Here is a 22,297-nt window from a genome sequence, read left to right as displayed (position 1 = left end):
TCCCCGGCTGGCCTTGAACTCACTATATTGTAGAAGATGACCCTGAATTTCGAATCCTTCTGCTGCCATCTCCAGCATTCTAGGGTTACAAGTGTGGACCACCATCTTGGCTCATGTGGTATTCTAGGTCAAACTCAGCATCTCATGTATGCTAGGGAGGCCTGCCGCCAACTGAGACTTGTCCTCAGCTCTCCTGGACTCTATACACATTCTTTTACTGATTCTTACATAAAGCCTACGAAGGAAAGCTACTTATGAGATTTGCGTCTTGGTCAAACTGTAAAGCTAGGGTTAGCTTGAAGAGCCATGATTCTGACTTTTTGTTCTTTGCATTTTATATTAGTTTTGACGAATTTCCATAAGGAGGGGTGTATTTCTTGGGAGCTATTGACTCACAGAGACCCGTCGGCTTCTACCTCCTAAGTGCTGGGATCAAAGGTGTGCACCGTCACCACCAGGCTCACTCTTGACTTATTAAAGAGTCAGTAGTGGTCAGACCATTACCACCTATGCAACTCAGCTTGACTATTTGGTATGCAAACAGGGCAGTTGCACTGGCGCCTGCATTCCTCCAGAAGCACATCGTGCCAGTGCTTGCTGTCTTTATGGTAAATATTGTCTTCTAGTCTGTCATATAGAAAAAGGATTCAATGACACAACTGAGCCTTCTGTCATGAGTCTTGGAGAGGTTTTCAGCTGCTGGTTCCCCTGTTCTTTGGGCCCTGCGGAGTCTCCATTTCCCTGCTTTGGCTCAGTCATCACTGCCATCTTTCCTACCTTGGCCTAAGTTCAGGGTGTACTCCCTCCAGTGTCTAGAGATGAAGTACGATAGTAGCTATTGGGAAACGGTAGCAAGGCCACAGCGCGTTTGAAGACGGAGCCGATGGGTGTAAATTATTTTTGAAGGTCACTCATTTGCTATGGGCTTAAGGAAGGAGGTCCATGGGTATGAGAAATGCCTGTCTTGGATTCTTCCCAGCAGCTAAGAGAAGAATTATTAAGTTAGTGGAGTAGAGGGGTTCCCAAGTTCTGGGAAGGTTTGTAGTTAAACTGAAGATCCCTGTCTAGGAGATAGGTCGTTGAGTAATAAGTAAAACAATGACGAACTGAGAGACTCCGGACAAGAGAAGCCTGATGTTGAATGACCCAGGATTTCTTATCAAAAGTCAGATAGAAACGAGCTCCCTCCGGTACAGAATGTACTTGTTTCAGTAGGAGACAGAGACTCTTCAAGTATGGATGAGCCTTCGTGCATTCTTGTGCATTTCCCCAAACTTCCCGGGTTAATTATTACGGTGGTTTTGTTTGTTTTGTTTTTGAGTCAGGGTCTCAAGCAGCCCAGACTTTCTAGGTAGCTGAGGAAGACCTTGAACATCTTCTCATCCTCCTGCCTCCATTTCCTGGGTGACAAGAGTATAGGTGTGCACCAACACCATGTCTTGTTTACGTGGTGCTAGAGACTGACCCAAAGCTTTGTGTATGGTAGACAAGTACTCTTCACCAACTGAGCTCATCCCCAAATCAAGAGGAAGGTCAAGGCTTGGCGGCAACATACTCAGCAGAAACAGGAGTGTATACAGCTAGACAAACATAACTTTAAAAGTCGGGTAAGACAACGTGTGACTTGGCCTTCTGCAAAAAGTGAGATCCTGAGAAACATTTTTCTTTGACTTGAGGATCTTTCATTTGAAGGCATTAATGAGTGTGTTTCATCTCAGAATGAGGAAGCTTGGGCAAGAGAGTTTGAGGTTAGGTAGACATGCAGATGTCTCAAATGTGGTGAGGGGATTGGGCAATTTGGCCCTACTTACCCGCTTGTGAAAAGGACACCTTTGAATTTTCGTTTCACTTTTTTTTTTTTTTTGAGATGGGGGTCTTGTCATGTTGCTCAGACTGGCTTGGAACTCCTTCCTCAAATGATCCTTCCAACCCTGCCTCTGGAGTCCTGCTTAACTACAGATAGATAGATGTTCATCACAATCCACAAACGGACTGACACCCTTCCCCCCTCCTCCAGGCTGGCCTCAAACTTTCTCCGTAGCTGAGTGTGACCTTAAACCCCTGATCCATCTCCCTAGTGCTGGTGGTATACTGGCCCACTCTGTCAAGTCTGATTTAGTGCTGGGAATCAAACCTAAGGGCTTCTTACACGCTAGGCAAACACTTTAGCAACAGAACCAAACCTAAACTGATTTGCAAGAATGAGATACCGGTCACTAAAACAGAACGTGGCAGACTTACTATTCACCAAAAGTGAAAGATTACCAGGTAGTTTTCATTACATCCCTATTTATTTAGAAAACATATTTGCAAGTGGTCGTGTACAGAGATCTAGAAAGTGCCACACCAAAACTTAACCGTGACGGCAGATAGTGTAAATCAGTGGGCACTCACCTTTCTTGGTGTGTTTTTGTTGTTTGGGTCTTTTTACGTTCTCGTAAATTACTGGGAGGTGACGGAACAGTGTTTTGACTGCGTTCGGTGACGGTAAAAGGGGAGCACCCTGCGGGGAGACCGGGGGAAGCCTGGGTCTCCCCGCATCCGCACAGCCTGAGGTGAGGATGTCCCGCCCTACTGAGGTGATCCTGCGGAGGGGCGGAGCTCCGCCACTCTGAGGCGGGAGGCGGCCCCTGGGGGCGTGGCCAGTCCAGTACAGTCGCACGCTCCGCTCCCACTATGCCCTTATAAGGAGCGCCCCGCGAGAGGGTTCGGGAATCCGGTCGCAATCCCTGCGGCGCAGCCCCAATCCCAGGCCCCTCCCTTGGGAATGGGGGCGGGGCGGCGCGGCCTTGGGGGCGGAGCTTCTCGAAGGAAGACTAATAGAAGCCGCAGTCGGGCTCTGAGCGGCGTTGCTATTGGGCGCGGCGACGTGAGAGGGCGGGGCGCCTGTGGGACTGGTTACGCTGAGGGAAGCCCGGACTCTAGTCGCCGCTCCGAGTCAGTCTCTCGCCGCCGGCTCCCGGCCCTACGGTTCCCGGTTTTCTGTTGCCTGCGGTTCGCCGCCCCGCCAGCCGCCGCGATGCCGGTGTTTCACACGCGCACGATCGAGAGCATCCTGGAGCCGGTGGCGCAGCAGATCTCTCACCTGGTGATTATGCACGAGGAGGGCGAGGTGGACGGCAAAGCCATTCCTGACCTCACCGCGCCCGTGGCCGCTGTGCAGGCGGCCGTCAGCAACCTCGTCCGGGTGAGCGCGCCGGGCCTGGGACTGGAGCGCGGGCGGGAGACGTCCCCAGGGTCCCGGTCCTCCTCGCTGCTTGCATTCGCAGGCGCTTGGAGTGCTGGGTGGGCTTCAGGGCAGGTGCCGTGGTTTCGAATGCCGGTTTCTCTGGGCTGTGACCTTGAGCAAGCCACTGAGTCTGTCGGGGGCCTCAGTTTCTTCATCTATAAAATGGGGGCACCCGTGAGAAATCCTGCTTTGGGGCTGTGCTGTAAAGAGTCAGCGAGGTTTTAGTTGTAAAGTGCCTAGCGTGTGTGCGCCCGTAGTAGGCGCCGAAGAAGTGATAGTTGTTAGGTTGTCTCACGGTCCCTCCCCTGGGCAGGCTCGCGTCCCTCCCGTTGACTACCTTGCTCTTAGCTCCTTTTTAGGCCTCTCCTGTCCAGCCTGTGGGTGGGTTCTCTTACGGGCTCTCTGCCTTTACTTCTAAGGATTCTTATTTGCACCCGGCTGCTCGCCTTTCTAACACTTGTGTCCCCCGAGACCCACCTGCCCAGCCCTCCCCAGGGATCCTGGTGTCTGTTGCTTTCCTTCTCTTTGGCTTCCTTCTCTTTCTGTCGCTGCCTCCTTTCCTTCGGGGCATTTTGCTCACACCTCCGGGACTCTTAACACCTTTATGCAGTAATTCATAACCAGGAGCCCTGCTTTACTTCTGCCTGACCCCATAGTCATTCATTTTATTCCTTCTGTGAAGCCTTTCACCCAGCTTTACCTACTGTCAAATGGCTTTCTTCCCGCTGGGGCCTTTCCAGATTCGGGGGGCCTCTCCTCTGCCCCTCCTTCTGGCAGGAAGCAAGATGGAGCTGCCGAGAGGCCTGTGGACTCTAGGATCTGCAGCCCCTGCCTGAGGGGAAGGCTGGGGCTTCCTTTCCTAGACTACACTTAACTGCCTGCCGCAGGCTCTCCACTGATCTCCACTTCTGAAAAGGGAGGGGGGAGAGAGAGAGAGAGAGAGAGAGAGAGAGAGAGAGAGAGAGAGAGAGAGACTGACTAGTCCCATAACTGTACCCTGGCTAATGTCACACTTGCCCGAGACTGGGTATGACTCAGACTGCTGCTGTTGCCTGTGAAGAACTACTCAGGAAAAAGTTCATACTGCTTCCTAACCAAGTAAATGGTGTGTCAGGGTAGTTGATAGGTAACTGTCAGTCGGGTGGGGCTTGTGCTATTTATCTGATTATAGGACTTTAGAGCACGCAAGGTCTTCCTGGGCCTTTAGGGTCCCGGGACTGTCTCAAGCATTTTAGGAGACTGGTATCGAGAAAGCTGGGGTGGGGGAGGGGAAAGGGGGCGGGACTAGGGACAGAAATTTCTGTTCTTCTATACTGATTAAGTAAGAAACTGTTGAGTGGGAGCGGTGTACTCATTCAGACTGTCTATCTCGTTCTCCTTCTCTGTGTAGCTAATTTTAATCTCAGATCCCAGAGTGCATTCTTATGTAGTGTTGTCTGACATGGCCGCATTCCAGGCCTCTGGTTTTTCAACAAATGGGAAACAATGTAAAGAGACAAGGTAATGGTGTCTTTCCGTGTAGTACTTGAGGAAATGAAATCTTAAAACCACATGTTGCACTTGGAACACAGCTGGTGTAGTCAAGGGGTTGGTTGATATCTGGTTAGGCTATTTAGAGGAAAGTTATTTATGAGCTTCCGTGCCATGAATTAATAAGCACTGAATATGTGCTGTAGAAAGAGCAGGCTGATAAATCAGTGGCCTCAGGGGGTGCGTGGGAATCACTAGTGGGGCTTTGTAGATAGGACTCTTTCCAGTTCCCATCCCAGACTTACTGAAGGCTCTCCAGGAGTAAAGGTTTTGTTTTTAAAAGTAGATCCACAGGTGGTTATGATGGTCATATTCAGGAGACATACAAAAGAAACAAGGGCAGATATCAGATGAAAAAAAAAACCATGTAGTCATATACGTCCTAACACCTATAAAAGGTATTTGAAGTTGGAGAGGATTGGGCAGATGAACAGTCATAAATAAAGGTGTTACCAGGTTTCACTAAGTGGATTGTCTTGATTGCAGGTCGGGAAGTGAGATTGGACTCGAGGCCAGTGAATGGCATACGGGTTGTTTAGCAGAAGGTCTTATTCCACAAGATGCACAAATTGGGAGGGTGAAGGGGAGAGTGTTGTGTGAGGAGGAACATATGGATTCTAGGGAGGCCAGAGGACCCATCAACCCATCAATTCTTACTATCAACTGTTTTTCATAATGTCTGGGTTCTGCACACTTCTCAAGTTCCTAACTCCTGTCAGGAACACACAATGCAAGTGAAACCTTTTTTGCTCTTCCCCAGTTCCAGTCTTCAGTGTTGGCACACAGATGGCTCAATAAAAAGAGGGTTAAAGGAAGAGGAACCATGTGAGGAGTTAGGCTAGCGGGCCCATAAAGGCTTGAGGCCTATGCTTCAGATACTGCATGAAGAGTAGAAAGGAATTAACTTTAAAAGCAGTAGAGAAATAATAGTAACTGGGTAGTAAAATTCTAGGGTTGCAAAACTCATGCTCTTTCTCTAATATAATGAAGTTAAGTCTTGAGCAAATATTTCAGAGTCCATATAATCAGAATGTTTCAGATTACTTTAGGAGGTTGTATCTTGGTTCCAGTGCTTCTCTTGGAATTACTCTTAGATGATTTATATATGTATGCCAAATTAGTCTTTGGTCAAGAAAATGTTTATTTTGAGTGAAATTAAACCATCTACTTGGCATAGCATCTGTGGTCTAAGACTTGGCTTCTTAAACTATTTCTACTTGTGACTCCTTTTGGCTTGAGAAATTTTTACTCAGCCTTATTTATATAGATATATAAAATAGGCATATAAAGCAAACAGTTATCAATAAATTATAAGTTTATTTTAAAAGATTTCTTTGGTATAGATAGAATTTTACCATTAATAGAAGATGCAAGTCAATTTGCCTAGTATAACGAGGTAGATGTGCTTGTTTATTTGTGTGTCGAGAATTAACTCTTGGCTGGATACTCGGTACTTCAGCAATACAGAGCGTCTTCAGTGTTTTTCAGAGTCGATGTGTATTTTGATTTTATAGCAGTTCTGAGAACTTAGCTTCACATAAATATGTAGTGCCAAGTGGCAGAACTGTGTATGAGGGCCATTTCAGAAATTGTTGGAAGTCCTGTCCTTCTCCCAAGCCAAAAATCCCATGGAATGATTTTCTTTTTTTGTGCAACTTGTCAGCAACTTAGCATTTTAAAAAACTCAATCATCTGAATATAATCAATCTAAGGACATTCTAACTTGATACTTACATGCTTGGGAATGATGATAAGAAAATATTACATGTCTTCGTTTTCCTCTAATTAAATAGACGTGTAAGAAACTTTGTGTGCACAGTAAAGACACTGCAGTTTATCACTGATGGCAGTTCTGAATCTGAGTGGCGGTGTTTCAGGTAAGGCCATGCACAGCGCAAATGCATGTCATGTGTTTAGGTCCAAAGCTGTGAAGTTGCTCCATGCAGCATGGACGAAGGTGGCCAGAAGCAGTTTCGATTTATGATGTGGTTCAGGAGCCTTTTACTGGTGCCATATTTTGTCCTTCCCACATTCTAGGTTGTGAACCTATGAGATCATGACCCACCATTGAAGAAGCTGGTGTCTAAATGACATCTGGGTATTTCCAAAGTTACATTTATTGGAGGAAGATGAAACTCTCACTTGTTGAACATGGCCATTCACTTATAAAAGAGAAATGTACAGAAATCCTCCTTGAATGTTAGAGCAGTAAGAATGATGAACAGTAATCGATATGTTAGATTGAAAGTTAGAGGTGGCATTCACAAAGCAAATCACTGCAGGATCAGAGGAAGGAGATGACTTTATGAGAGAATTGGAAAAGGCTTCATGGAAGATATAGCATGTGAGCTAATCATTTAAGACGGGATTGAAACATCTATACAGTTGTGGCAATGGATGCCTTACAAAGAAGGAACTACTTAGGCAAAGGTGCAGAATGTTATAGCATCCAAAAAGCAAGTTCCAACTGGAGCTGCTTTTGGGGGAGCAGGGCTCGTTTGGATTTGGAGTTCCTGGGCCGACCTGCCTGCCTGCCTGCCTGCCTGCCTTCCTTCCCTTCCCTTCCCTTCCCTTCCCTTCCCCTTCCCCTTCCCCTTCCCCTTCCCCTTCCCCTTCCCCTTCCCCTTCCCCTTCCCCTTCCCCTTCCCCTTCCCCTTCCCCTTCCCCTTCCCCTTCCTTCCTTCCTTCCTTCCTTCCTTCCTTCCTTCCTTCCTTCCTTTCTTTCTTTCTTTCTTTCTTTCTTTCTTTCTTTCTTTCTTTCTTTCTTTCTTTCTTTCGACAAGGTCTTACTGTGTCGACCTATCTGGCCTGGAACTCACAGAACTCTGCCTATCTCTCTGTCCTCAACACAAGCTGGAATTAAAGGTGTGTGCCACTATGTCCAACTATAGTAATCTGAAACATAGTAGTTTGGTGATTGTATCTAACAACTTTTTTCTGTTTGTTTGTTTTTGTTTTTTGAGACAGGGTTTGTCTGTGTAGTCCTGGCTGTCCTGGAACTCACTCTGTAGACCAGGCTAGCTTAAAACTCAAAGATCCGGGTTGGGGATTTAGCTCAGTGGTAGAGTGCTTGCCTAGCAACCGCAAGGCCCTGGGTTTGGTCCCCAGCTCCGAAAAAAAGAAAAAAAAAAAAAAAAAAAAAACCTCAACGATCCGCCTGCCTTTGCATCCTGTGTTCTGGGATTAAAGATATGTGCCCTCTACCACCTGGCTAAAGTGTATTTTTACTACCTGTTCACAGGTCCCACTCTCTTTAAATGATTTATTTATTTTTATTTTGTGTGTGTTGCTGTTTTGCTTGCACGTATGTGTGAGGGTGTTAGATCTTCTACAGTTTTGACCTGCTGTGTAGGTACTGGGACTTGAACCTGAGTCCTGTCTAGGAAAGCAGTCAGAGAGTGAGTGCTATTAACTGCTGAGCCATCTCTCCAGCCCTGGAATTGTCATTTTTGTCCCACACTTGAGGAGTCAGCTGGAAAATTTAAAAAGATGTTTTTTCTTCATTTCGTGTGTGTGTGTGTGTGTGTGTGTGTGTGTGTGAGCGCGCGCACATACCTGTGTGCCCGTGAGTGTGGTTTTTTTTTTTTCTTTTTTTCTTTCTTTTTTTTTTTTTTTTTTTGAGGTCAGAGGTTGAGGCATGCCTTTCTCAGCTGCTTTCCCACCATAATTTTTGAGAGAGTTTCTCATTGGCGTGGAGCTTACAGGTTCAGCTAGACTGGCTGGCCAGCGAGCCCTGGAGATCGATCTGCCTTCATCCTAGGCTACTGATGGACAGTCCTAAGTACCACTTTGTACATGGATGGTGGAGATCTGAGATCAGTTCTTCATGCTTGCTCAGAAAACACTACCCACTGAGCCGTGTCTCTAGATCCTGCAACAATCCAGTAGGTAGATGTTGTGAGGGCTTTATTTTATAGATAAGGAAATGATGGTTTAGAGAAATTATATGACTTCCCTCTAGCTAGTTACCCGGACTCAGACCCTTGCTTCTTACTCCACGTCCTCTGGCTGATCCCGCCACTGCTCCTCATCTGCTTAGGTCGGGGTTAAGTATCAGTGGGAAAGTTCCACTTGGAACTAGAGGCAACAAGAATGGTGTTAGTCACACGTTTCCATTTGTCCTGGGCTTGGCAGCAGTGTCTGTGGGCAAGCGTGGCTGTCATGACAGTTCTACATAGAGAGTGATGTGATGTGGGTGGCGGTTTTACCCTTAGTCTCAGCATTATCTCCTCCTTCCTTCTTCCTCCCTTTCCTTTCTCAGGAATTAAAGAGTAGGTGCAGATGAGCCTCTACATACTTTATTAAATAAATATATAAAGTATTTATAAAAATATTAAAGTGTTTAAAACAGATTAAGTCAAATATGTGATTGCTTAGCTTGAACCCTATTAAAACTAAGTAATATTTGAAATAAATTTATATATATTCTTTGGGAGATCATGAAATTTCCTTTAAAAAACTTTGTCTAAGATCAAAAAGTATTTAATGGGACTGATGTGAACCTTATCTGATAATCTTAGCACTCCTGTATCTGGGAGAACAGAAGGTTTCTGGAAATTGTGTATACTTCTGCAACCATGTTTGTAATTTTAATGGAGCCCAGCTTAAATCTTTGTTTCTATCTACAAAGTAGGAAGTTAGTTATTGTATAAATAGCGTTGATCTAGTTCTAAATACACACAGCAAGAGTCAGCAGTAGTAGCTTTGGTTTGGCCCCTCCCCACTCCCATTATTTTTAGGAAGAAAGGTAGCATTAGAGAAAATACCTTTATGGAGCTCGGACTCACTTGGGTATTAATACAATACTTCTTGTCTGTTTGCTTAAAGATAAAGCAGCCCAGAGGCTGGAGAGATGGCTCAGTAGTTAAGAGCACTTGTTGCACTCAGAGAGGACTTGAGTTTGGTTTGCAGCACCCGTGTGGTGGTCATTCATAACTGCACTTCCAGGGATGTGACACCTTCTGACCTCCATGAGTACCAGGAGCACATTTGGTATACATACATACGTGTGGTCAAAACACATAAAATAAATAAAAATACAGTAGCCTGTTTATTTTATTTTATTTTAGCCACTGCTTGTTTATCCACATATAAGATGTGAACTCGTGTGTGTGTGTGTGTGTGTGTGTGTGTGTGTGCGTGCGTGCGTGCACGTGCGTACCCTATACTGTACTTGTATACTGAGAGGGCAGTCATTTAAAAACCGAGGGCCAGCAAGATGGCTTAGCAAGTAAAGGTGCTTGTTGCCAAACCTGACAAGTTTGATCCCTGGAACGGACGTTGTGGAAGGAGAGAACTGACTCCTACAAGATGTTTTCTGACTGCCACATGCACTACCCCCTTCCACTGTACAAAAAATAAAAAAAGAAAGTACATATGTTAAAAAAGCAAAAGCCTTCTGACAGGCTCTTGGTAATGCACACCTTTGGGAAGGGTAATGGGATGCCCACGTTGTCTACATACTGCAGGGTAACGGGTCATGTGTGTGCTCTGGTGAAATACTCCGCTCAGTTAAGGTGTTTCTCTCCTCTGGTAACTTTTAGGGCTGTGCTGTTTTGGTCATAGTCCTACAGTACAAAGTTTTAAATTTAAATGAATCTGCATAGCATTCATTTTAATGTGTACAACATTAGGAATCAATGTACAGTTGGTACGTCTAGTCTCTAGCTTTCCAACATCCTGTATAGCCAAGTTTAAAGCCTCACCAAATTTATACAGGGCAAATATGTACTAAGGGAGGAGTGGATGGCTAATTGCCCATTGTCTGAGATAGCAAAAGTGTTTGGGCTATTTTGAGTTGTGGTTTCTCTGTTTAGGAGTCATTTCAGCTATGCAGGCCACTTACTAAATTCATAGCTCAAGACTCTGCCTCCTATCTGGAAGAGGCTTGGGATTTTGCATTCTCTTTTTGGGAGTGCCTTTAAAAAATGTAACGGTTTAGACCAGGTGTTCCTCTATTATTCGGAGCCCTGCTGGTTACAGTGCAGCCTCATACTATGAGTCATGAATTCCGCATTAAAGAGCTGTCTTTCTCTGAACCATATGGCAGGAGACAAAGATTTCAAGTTGATCTGCTAGTTTTCTTTCTGGCTGATTCAAATCCAACCTCTTTTATTAAGGTCATCATGAGACTTTGCATACTGGCATAAATGCACTCGCGCTCTCTCTCTCTCTCTTCTCTCTCTCTCTCTCTCTCTCTCTCTCTCTCTCTCTCTACACACACACACACACACACACACACACACACACACACACACTCACACACACAGTCTTACATGGCTCAGTATTTAATACTTCAAGATTTTGATCACCCTGCCAGACAGGAAGTAGAAAGACAAATGAAAGGTTTTAAAGATAAGTCCTTCCTCTGATACACCGATTTCTCTTGTGTTTCAGGAACTAGAACCAGCACTTGGTGCTACCAAAAGAAGTAGCATTCTTTAAGTAGGAAGTATCAGAGAGAATCTGATCTTATAGGTGTCTTTGGAATAAAGCTCTGTGTTGAGGACTCTGATGAGAAGAGTATTCTGTCAGATGAGTTTCCTCTCAGATAACTCTAACCCTTTTCTAATTTTAAGCCTTCCTATAGGTGTTAGATATAGAACTAGAAGAAAACAAATTTCTCCTTGACCTCTCTCCTCCCCAACACAGTTCTTTTAGACTTTGTTTTGCTGTGTGGCTTAGGCTTTTTTGAACTGGCTATGTAGCCCAGGCTGGCCTTGAACTCAAGATCTTTCCTCCTGCCTCAGTCTCATAGCTTGGGCTAGTCTCAGATTTGATGACCTTGAACTGAGTCCCCCAGTTACCACCTAAGTTCTAAGGAGTATATTTTAGCTAGGAACTTAGCTAAAACTTTCCTTGTTGAAAATTATGTATAGATGTATATATATTTGGAGACAGGGTTTTACTATGTAGCCCAGGCTGTCCTGGACTCAAAATCCTCTTGACTCTGCCACTTTAAGTGCTGGAATTACAGGAATGCATCACCATGTCTGGTATAAATTATATTTTCATTATGGAAAAGTTAGAAGATTTTATATATAAATATATAAATGTGTATATATAAATATATACACATATATATGTATATACAGACATACCATTTTTATCATTTTTTTACCATTAAAAAAGTGCAAACAAAACTAAGAACCACCCTTAATGTACTATCCTGTTTATTAATTTGCAAAGAAAGCTGGCTCTATGATAAAGACCTTTAATTCTAGCACATGAGAGTCAAAGGCAGGCCTGATTAACACAGAAGGTTCCAAGTCAGCCAGGGCTATGTAGTGAGACCATGTTTAAAATAAAAATTACAAAGAAAAGAGAGGAGACCCAATCACTTTGTACCCTTTTGAGACTTTATCTTCCATATGCTGTCTAGGAAGCTAGGCTGCAGTTACCTGGCTGCACTTCGAGACCTTGTATACTGCCATGTTTTTCAAGATATGCTGTCAAAAGTGTGTTGGCTGGTTTTGTGTGTCAACTTGACACAAGCTGGAGTTATCACAGAGAAAGGAGCCTCAGTTGAGGAAATGCCTCCATGAGATCCAGCTGAAAGGCATTTTCTCAAGTAGTGGTCAAGAGGGGAGGGCCCAGCCCATTGTGGGTGGTGCCACCCCTAGGCTGGAGGTCCTGGGTTCTATAAGAAAGCAAGCTGAGCAAGGCAGGGGAAACAAGCCAGTAAGAGACATCCCTCTGTGGCCTCTGTATCAGCTCCTACTTCCTGACCTTCTTGAGTTCCAGTCCTGACTTCGTTTGGTGATGAACAGCAGTGTGGAAGTGTAAGCTGAATAAACCCTTCCCTCCCCAACTTGCTTCTTGTGCAGGAATAGAAACCCTGACTAAGACACAAAGACTCATTGATTAAATTTGTTTAAATGTGTGCATTACATGCAGAGATGATATGTGGATGATAGGGTACTGAGTGAGAGGGGACTTTCACAATTAGACGTAGGAAATAGAGGCTGCATTGCCTCTTCCCCTTGGTAAGACTGTAAATTTTGTACTTCATATGCTGGGCCATCAATCTTGGATGATTGACTTGACTGAAGTTCTCCTGCTTCCCCACTTCTCCTGGGTGTGTCTTCTTTTAGATTGTTGGTTTCTTGAGGACAAGGACTCTGTAGCCCCTCCTTAAGTGTGTTGTTCTTTAATACTTGGTATTTCTGGTGTTGTGTTAGGCTATTTCAGGATGAGGAAGATGGCTTCCTATTGGAAGACTTGGTAGTTCTTATGTCCTGTCCCCAAATGTCATTCTATCTCAAATGCCTATTTGAACACAGAGAGAATTAGTAAAGAACATGATATTATACCGCATACAGATTTTGGACTTTTCCAAAATATGTGTTCTGTCTTCTATGAGAAGTCAGGCTTTCTTTGGGTTGGTGTGAGCGTGGGCTGCATATGTGTGTGCATGGAGAGGGAGCTGAAAATTAGAACTAACAGTATTTTGAGACTCACTGGGGTGCAGAAAATAGAGTCATTGGCCCTTAGAGAACTTCCCACTGATAAAATTTCCAGTTGAGTGACTTTTAAGAGGAAAGTGGCTGCATTTGCTGCAGTTCTTAGCACAGTTGGCCACTGTCCAGGTTAAAGTCATTCCTTCGTTTGAACACAGCTTAAATCATTCCCACAAGTAAGCTTTCTGTAAAGGAAGAAAAAGGCCATGCCTGTTTTAGAGTTGGAAGTTGATGGTCCTCTAGTATCTAGCTTCCGACGGTTTTCACCTTTGAGTTCCCACCCCAAAACGCTCACTGTTTACCTGGTGGGAAGTACACTTTTATTCATATGTTAATAAGGGGTTGGGAGAAGCTGGCTCTGGTGGTGCACATCTTTCATTTCTGTTCTCTGGAGGCAGAGACAGAATTATCTCTAAGGTTGAGGCTAGCCTAGTCTATGTAGAGTTCCAGGCCAGCCAGTACTATGTATTAAGTTGCTCAATAAAATGAATAAAATGCATAAGATAAGTTGGATAAGTGGATGGATGGATTGAATACCCATATACAATCATAACTTCTCAAATATTAACATTATATTATATACTGTAAGTGTGTGCGTTATTGGGTATTGTGATCAATGCTAGGATATTTAAACAGAAATCATGGCGTGTAGTACAACCATCTAAGTCATGCTGTATAAGTTCCAGGCACAACCCCATTGTGCCTGTGGAGACAATCCTGTCATTGTCCTCTAGACTCTGCAGGCACCTGCACTGTCGTGCACCTCCCCACCATACACATAATGAAAAATAAAATAGGCCCTGACCCTCCCTACCTTTGGCTATTTGGTGATAGGAACCATTGGATAAATTATTTAGTTCCTAGTTCCTCTTCTGTAAAACAGATAAAGTGTACCTCTCGGTGTTGTTTGTATTAACTGAGTTCACAGAAATATTTAGAACTATTTATTGACACATACTCAAGAGCTCAGTCTGTATTAGATTTTATCACTAATATGCTTTCCCAGAATTTTAAGTCACATTTTAAACATTCATCTAGTTGAGAAGACTGTTGATTTTAAAAAGGCCTAAGCATAGCTCTAACTTTTATTCAACAAGGCAAAGCGCCAGTGAAAGCTTCCAGTAGAATTCCATATGCCGTGCAGTACACACTTTCACTAACTGTGGGAGAAATATCACAGCTTTAGGTAGTCGAACCTTTGATTTCCAGTTTCCCATGATTAAAGACAATCTCTTTTTTCCTTTTTTTTTTTTTTTTGGAATTGGTGGGGGATTAAATTGATTAAAACCCAGGGCTTTATACCTGCTAGGCAGAAGCGATACCATTGAACTATACCCATCTATACTACCCATTATTCCCCCTCCTTTCTTCTTTCTTTCTGTTTTTGAGATAGGGTTTTGCTATGTTGCCCAAGCTGTTCTTAAATTCCTACATTCAAATAATCCTTTTTGCTTCCCAAGTAGCAATATTTCAAGAACGGACCTGGCTTAATTTTTTTGTCAGGGAGGGGGGGCTTCAGGACAGGATTTCTCTGTGTAGCCCTGGCTGTCCTGGAACTCATTCTGTAGACCAGGCTGAACTCAAACTCAGAGAGCCGCCAGTTTTTGCCTCCCAAGTGCTGGGATCAAAGGCATGTGCCTGGCTCTGGTTTGAATTTTTAATTGCTGTCTTTTGATTGGAATAACAGTAAGGAAAAAGTGTTTCATTGCACTCCTGATTTAAAGCAAGAGTTGGGTTTAGGTTTAGGATTTGAGCAGTTAGCTTAAGTATTCTTGTCTTACCTTCCTTCCTTTCCCTCATTTAAAAATGATTTATTTGTGTGTGTGTGTGTGTGTGTGTGTGTGTGAGAGAGAGAGAGAGAGAGAGAGAGACAGAGACAGAGACAGAGACAGAGACAGAGACAGACAGAGAGGCAGAGACAGACAGAGAGGCAGAGACAGACAGAGACAGACCGAGACCCTGGAGCTGGCTGTGTGCTACTGGATATGAGGGCTAGGATTCAAACTTGTGTCCTCTGCCAGAATAATATAAGCTTTTAACCTCTAAGCCCAGTACCTTTCTTAGTCATTTATTTTGAGGCAGGGTCTCCTGTGGTTCAAGGTGACTTTGAACTTCGGTAGCCTAGGATGGCTTTGTGCTCCTGATTCGATTGCCCCTGTGTCTCAAGTACTAGGATTATAGGTGGGTGCTACCATATTCTGGGTTATTGTCCTATTTCATTAACAAAGGAGCAAACAAACTGTCTGGAGTAGTTTAGCATTTAAGAGCACCTCTTGCTTTTCCAGAGGACCCGTTTTCAGTCCCCAGAACCTTCTTCAGGCGACTCACACACGGTATGCATGTAGAGCTCAGAGGACATCTTTAAAGTATCAGATTTCTCCCATGTGATTGTCAGGTCACCAAGCTTGGTGGCAAGCACCTTTACCCCACTGAACCATCTGTTTGGTCCTTTGCTTAATACGTTCTACCACATTTGGCTTCTTTGCTCATCTCTTGGTAGATTTTGGGTGGTGTATGTCTATGGATATTAAAAATAATGCTGCTATTTCATCACAGTTTTGATGCCTTAAGAAATGCGGACTCTGTCCCTGATGCGTATAAAGTTCTGGTGGATTTGGGCTGGGACTGTGAACCAGCCTCAGGCTGGAGAGTACACATGCAATCAAAAGTAGGCCAAAGGCTGTTTTTGGGAATGTGGTGGGAAGATAAGAAGGGAAGTTTGTTTTACTTTACGGAGGCTATTTTTGAAATGTGAAGGAATTAGCCTGAGAAGATGGGAAAGTCTATTGTGAGAGAACTTAGGGAAGAGTGTAAGTGTGTAATTAGGTGTGAACATAGAGAAGAGTGTAAGTGTGTAATTAGGAGTGGGCAAGGGTTAACAGTGAGGTCAGGCCTGCGAGGGAAGGGACTTTTTTGCCTTATACACTAGCCACAAAGAAAGAAAAGAAAACTGACTTATGAATATGTAAAACAGCCATCTAATTGAAAACTTAAAAGGTAAAAGAATTAGGGTTGGAAGGATCTTCTCACCTTGAATTCTAGCTACCTGGGTTCTCCATCCTCTTAGGAAGCAAGACCATAGGAAACACTGTCTTAAAAGTACTTGGAGAGAGTTTAGGTACATGTTCAGTCAGATATAGAGTCCTCTTTTATACAGTTGTGACTTGTCACTCTCTTAGTCCAATTTTCCATCGTCATATTTTGTAGAATACTTACTAGTACTTAGAACTCTTGAGTTTGAGGCCAGCCTGGTCTAGGTCAAGTTCTGGGACAGGGAGGGCCACATAAGAAGATACTTGTCTTGAAAGAAAGAAGATAGTCCAGTGTTTCCCCACCTTTTGGAATCCTACTGCCTGGATTACTCTCCCTCCCTTGTTACGATGGGCCCAGCATACATACTGTTCTATGAAGTTAATCTCTCTTAGTGTTTCCGTGACTTGGCCCAGGTTCTTATCAAACCATCTTACAAATTAGAACTCCTTGTGTTCATGTGTTTCTGTCCTTCCTTCTGACCCCTGGTGTCCAGCTTTTAGCTCTAGAAGGGGCCTAGTACTCCTCATTGAGTGGGATATTAATACTTTGATTCAGCTCGTTGTATCTGCAGCACTAACTACTGAATTTGTTTGTTCTCTCCTTCCTTCCTTCCTTCCTTCCTTCCTTCCTTCCTTCCTTCCTCCCTTCCTTCCTCCCTTCCTTCCTTCCTTTTTCCCCTTGCTCATCATCAGAACAAGAATGAATATATATACATATACATATACATGTATGTATATATACATATATGTATATATAATTATATATTATATATGTGTATATATATATGTATATACACAAATAAAAATAAGTTCTGAGCCATACTAGCAGTGATTTAATAGTTCTGAGGGCAGTGATCTGCCATTGCATATGTGCTAAATTTTATTTCCTCATTTGAGATGTCTCCTGAGTGAAGAAGCTGTAAGTCAGGGAACATCATCTCGGTTGCATCTCCAAAATGAACATTTTAATGTTACATTTTATTTGCTGGTCTACAGCTTCCGCCAAAAGGCAGATTCCTTGTTTTCTGAGTCATGCTACTCCAGGAAGGAACAAGAGAAACTTTCCTCACGCTTCTTGCCTGGAAATGGACCCTTTAAACTTATGCTTAGCAATGAAATAGATAAACTTTTCATTTCTTTCAGTGACATTTGGCCAATCTTTCGTTCTGATTTTTTCTTCTCTACCCTCAGAGCTACTAGTCTGTAGAAAGCTAATCGGCTCTTTATTTCTCCCTCAAGTAAATCTTTTCAAGTGTAATCCTGATCTCAACATCTTCCTGCTGAGAAATCTGCTAAGCTTCCTTCACAGTGTCTTCTAGTTTAATATAAAATAAATTTTTTTAGTTTCTTAAATTTTATTTTATGTGTATTTTTGTGTGATTAATATACAGCAGGTATGTCTGGTACCCAGGCAGGTCAGAAGATGGTGTCCAATCCTCTGGAAGTGGACATAAGATTGAGCCACTGTGTTGGTACTGGGACCTGAGCCCAGAGAAGACTGACTGTTAACACTGAGCCATCTCTTATGCCCTCCTCTACCTTGAGGAGAATTGCCGCAATCCCTTTCTGCTCTTATTTCTTACTGAGAGCAAGGTTCAGCAAACTATAAACTCTGCCAAATTTTTATTGTCCAGGGACTAACAATAATATTTACATTTTTGGCTAATCTTGAACTCTAGGCTGTCTGCCTGCCTCAGTTTCTTGGGTGCTTATTATATGTATCCTGAGTTGTATATTGCAGATGTGCAAGTCCAGCTCAGTATTTACAGCTTTAATCTTTTGGAAAAAATAAAAAGAATATTTTATGACACGTGAAATTATACAAAATTTAAATTTTAGTGTCCATAAGGAAAAAATAAAATCGGAATATAGCCATGCCTGTTAATTTACAGGTTTTGTGTGGCTGCTTTCACACTTAAAAATGACAGTTGAAAAATTGTGACAGTCAGAGGTCAGATGGCTCACAAAGACTAAAATATTTACTATCTGTCCTCCTCTTTAAAACAAACAAACAAACAATCACCAAGTAGATTTAGAGACTTGTAAATAGATTCAGAGAGGTTCTAATGCAGTGGCCTCATTTTAAATACAAGAAAATGATGTGCCAAGGAGGCCAGGGAGGTATGGCATCTCCTGGAACTTCGTGGAGTTACAGATGGTTGTGAGTCTCCCTGTGGGTGCTGGGTATTTGAACCTGAGTCCTCTGGAAGAACAGCCAGAGCTCTTAATGGCTGAGTCATCTCTCCACCCCTGTGATCCTTTTTAACAACAAAGTAATGGACTGTTTATTCTCTCAATTCTTCCTAATTCAGTCTTCACTTTGCCCTCAGGGAATAGTCATTTGAGATAGCAGGGTTGGAACATCCTAATGGTTCAGTTATCTCTGACAAATGTTCAATATCTAGATTGCGGTATTGATATTTTGTACCGTAAGCAAAGGAAACAAGCTTAGGATTCCTACAAGTCTTTCTCTTGGCTAGCCCAGTGCTCTTACATGAGGAGCAAGGATGAGATTTTCATTTGCAGAAGGCCCAAACTCAAGCAGCACTGTGCTGGGGGTGCCTTGTAGCCTTTTTCTGTCAGTGCATCTTGGCTAGTTTGGTCCCGAGGTACAGCGCTGTTCTCTTATTTCACTTTTTAGCATGTTTACAACTGAGCCTGTGCTCAGCCTGTGTGGATTCACACTGATTGTGTTTACATTTGTTGAAAGAATTAAAATATCTAGAAGAGGAGGGTGGGCAAGGGAGCTCAGTGGGTAAAAGTACTTGTTGTGGGAGCCTGGTGATCTGGGTTCAGTCCCCAGAACCCACATTAAGGTGGAAGGACAGAGGCAATTCTATCCTGTAAGTTGTCTTCTGACCTCCTCCCCCTAACAATACGACACAGAAGAAGAGGAAAAGCTTTTAAAGGTACAACTTGGGACATTTCCTTAGTGTAGATATCCTGAAGGTTTGTCTTTTGGGCATTTTAATTGACAGCCTTATAGTTTGATTTCTGTATTTTACAGAAAAGAATTTTGAATTCTGGCTTCCTATGAGAAATTGAGGCTTGAGTACTGCTTGTCCACTAACAAAGAAGTAGGGAAATGTTGCTTTTGGCCCCGATTTAATGGGTCAGAGTATTTATTATGGCCTGGAGTCAAATTCAATTACCATATTGTAAAAGGACTCTGAATAATCTCCAATTAGCAAGCAGAGTGGCTCTTAGCATTAATAAAGACATTTAGACTTTTGCACTGGGTTACTATTTCAGATTTTGGCACCAGTAATTAATTAAAAGGAATAAAAAAGCCGATATTGTAGGTCAGTCCTGGTTCAACTTTAAAAGCTGGTTGAAGCCAGGTTGACTCTGTGTGTGTGTGTGTGTGTGTGTGTGTGTGTATTTGTGTGTATTCGTGTGTATTCATGCACACTTGCACATGCACACATACATGTGTATTCCTGTGTTGTACACCTACTCAAAGAAAGAGCTTACTTTTCCCATTTATTTATTTATTTACTTATTTATTTTTTTTCGGAGCTGGGGACTGAACCCAGGGCCTTTCTCTTGCTAGGCAAGTGCTCTACCACTGAGCTAAATCCCCCAACCCCCACTTTTCCCATTTATTGAGACTGAGACGTAAAGACAAGCCTAGGATACAGAATTAGAAAATAGCGAAGTGAGGTTTGGCTCTCACGCCAAAGTCAGAGTAGTTTTCTACTCCACAGTACCTTCCGGGATGGGCATAGAATGTAGCCTTTTTAACATGGAAATAGATTGTTCCTAAAGTCACTTACAGTAGCTGCCCCTGAAAATGTTTGGTGGTAGTAATAGGTCTAGGCTCATTTACAAAGGCTACAGTGTTATTTACATTCTGCACATTTGTGGACTTAAAACTGTTAAGGAAAAAATGTGTTTGTAATTCTAGCTAATAAAGCAGAAAAAAAAAACCCTTATGCATTTAAACTTTTGTGGGAGACTTTTGAGAAAAGTAGGTTTGTTAGGGGGCAGCAGTGAGGAAGGCGGAGATTGGATTTTGGTGGGGTCTGGGCTGCTTTAAGGCACTAATGGCACAGTCACATATATGGCTTCCCTTTCCTTGATCAGGCTTACACCACCTCAGGTGGTGATGTCAGCCTGACTTCTTCCAGTAATGTTTAGCTTTTCTACTTTCATATTTTAGTCATGTTTTAGTGGCTTGAGGCCCTAGCTGGTCATCTAAATACAGTTATAGAATGTTAGAGTTTCTAACAACAGAAGAAGAAATGAAAATAAAAGGTTTTCTTACAGGAATTTCTGTACAGGAATTAGGAGGAGTGGAGGAATTAAAGAGTAAGTGTGGGCAGATAAGACGTTAGTAGAATTTAAATACTAATTCTTTTCCTGTTTCAGTGAGCAGTTGTTTTCTGAGCTCTTACTCTATGCCAGTCACTGTGTCACAGCTGTGAGGGGAAAACCATTCTCAGACCCAAAGTCACAATTTCCCTAAGGAATTTGCATTATACTTTGAACATTTATTAAAAATAGCATTCAGGTCATCCAAAGATCTTTCTTTCCTCATCAGTACTTATGAGTATGAAATAATTACTTAAATATAACCATTGGGGGATGCTACTGAGTTCTCCTTTAGTCTTTTTTAATACCAAAAACCAAACCAAACAAAAAAAAGTCCTTTTTTATTTTCCTATAGTTAATGCTTGATTTATTATCATTAGAAGCAGGACTAAACTTGGGACTTGGGGGATCTAGAAGTCACCTAGGTATGTGTTTGAAATCAGCATGAAAACCACTTTCGTATTTGGTAGGCCTCTCTATTTGGTTGGCCTCTAACTTTCTTAAGAGAAATCAGCTTTGCAAATCCCATTGCTCTCCTTCCCTCCCTCCCTCCTTTTCTCTCACCTCCTCTCCCCCTCCCTCTTTTTCTTTCTCCTGGGAATTGAATGCATGGCCTTGCACGTGCTAAGAGTGTACCCCACCACCAAGCTACATCTCCAGCCCAGATCTTCATTCCTGAAATGAGGTATCTGGAGTGCACTGCTATATTCTTTCTCACCCTACAATTCCCAATTCACCATGTGGAAGAGGCCTTGTTTGTGTTTCTTTGAGGGGATTGGGAAGAAAGTGGGCAGGTGAGGAAGATAACAGGCATTTTCCTGTTTATTTGGTGGCTCTCCAGAAGACAGCTGTAAGTGGTTGTGAAGCCTATGGAAGAATGTTGAGTTGAGAGAGAGGATGAAGTATTTGCATGTGGAAGGAAGCCTTTGCACTTTGGAAGCCTGTTCCCTGTGTCTTCTTAAATAGGGTCTAGTGAACCAGGCTGCTGTGCTAGCATTTATCCAGCCGTAATTAATGCAATCTCAGTTGTTGGGTAGAAGAGACAGCTGCTGCCAAGGCAGCTTAACTTGAGCTCCAGGAAACCATGGTGTTGGAGGAGCTCGTTTGACATTAGAGGTTGGCGTTAACATGGTTCACTTGCCCTTTGACTCGCACGACTGTGTTCCTATTTGTGGACATATGCATTAGTTTATTGACATTTGTCACAAGTGGAAACTTTCAGCACTAACAGTTTCTTGTATTTTATAAATTGTTATGTGCCAAAGGATATTTTGATAAAGTATGGATTTTCTTTTCTCCCCTCCCCTCTCCTCCCCTTCTTTATGGTTCTGTAACTTCCTAACCTTTTCACATGTCTTCTCTGCTCAGAACCCCATGTTTCTGCCATGTACACCTGTGCTTTCTCAACTGGCTATGCGTTCATATATGATACCCCAGTGACTGGAAAGCCCTCTTTTCTGTTTCTCCTGCAGAGCGGTCGGTTGGCCTGGACTCCTTTTTCTTTCTACTGTTTTAGTAAGTCATGGAAACCGGATGTAACCCTAGTGGAGCACACAGTTCTTGCTTAATCATTTGCCTTGTCTAAGAAGGTCATGGGTAGATTCACTTAACTTGTATCCCATGGTAATGTACACAGTGCTTACCCTATAGGAGGTGCCTTGGTAAGTGCTTGATTCAGTGAATGACTAAGTTGGAAAGTGGAGGGGACTACAGTCCTAGTTTTTCTGGATGTA

At 43.1% G+C, this 22,297-nt stretch overlaps 1 protein-coding gene across 5 annotated transcripts in view; it reads left to right on the top strand.

Moving 5' to 3' along the window:
* Vcl (vinculin) overlaps window positions 1–22,297 on the top strand; it is a 110,384-nt gene that overhangs the window by 17,762 nt on the left and 70,325 nt on the right. For 4 of the 5 annotated variants that reach the window (NM_001107248.2, NM_001431400.1, NM_001431399.1 and 1 more), the window contains exon 1: window positions 2,924–3,187. The exons of the other annotated variant lie outside the window; for it this stretch is intronic. In NM_001107248.2, the coding sequence (NP_001100718.1) occupies window positions 3,020–3,187 (168 nt within the window). In that variant the 5' untranslated portion in view covers window positions 2,924–3,019. Of the gene's footprint in view, window positions 1–2,923; window positions 3,188–22,297 lie in introns of those variants that run through there. 5 annotated transcript variants of the gene reach the window in all.

Source organism: Rattus norvegicus, chromosome 15, assembly GCF_021556685.1.
Source record: "Rattus norvegicus strain SHRSP/BbbUtx chromosome 15, alternate assembly SHRSP_T2T, whole genome shotgun sequence".
In the NCBI taxonomy this organism is placed as follows: domain Eukaryota; kingdom Metazoa; phylum Chordata; class Mammalia; order Rodentia; family Muridae; genus Rattus; species Rattus norvegicus.
The sequence above is the reverse complement of the archived record's forward strand: the minus strand, read 5'-3'. Positions and strand labels throughout refer to the sequence as shown.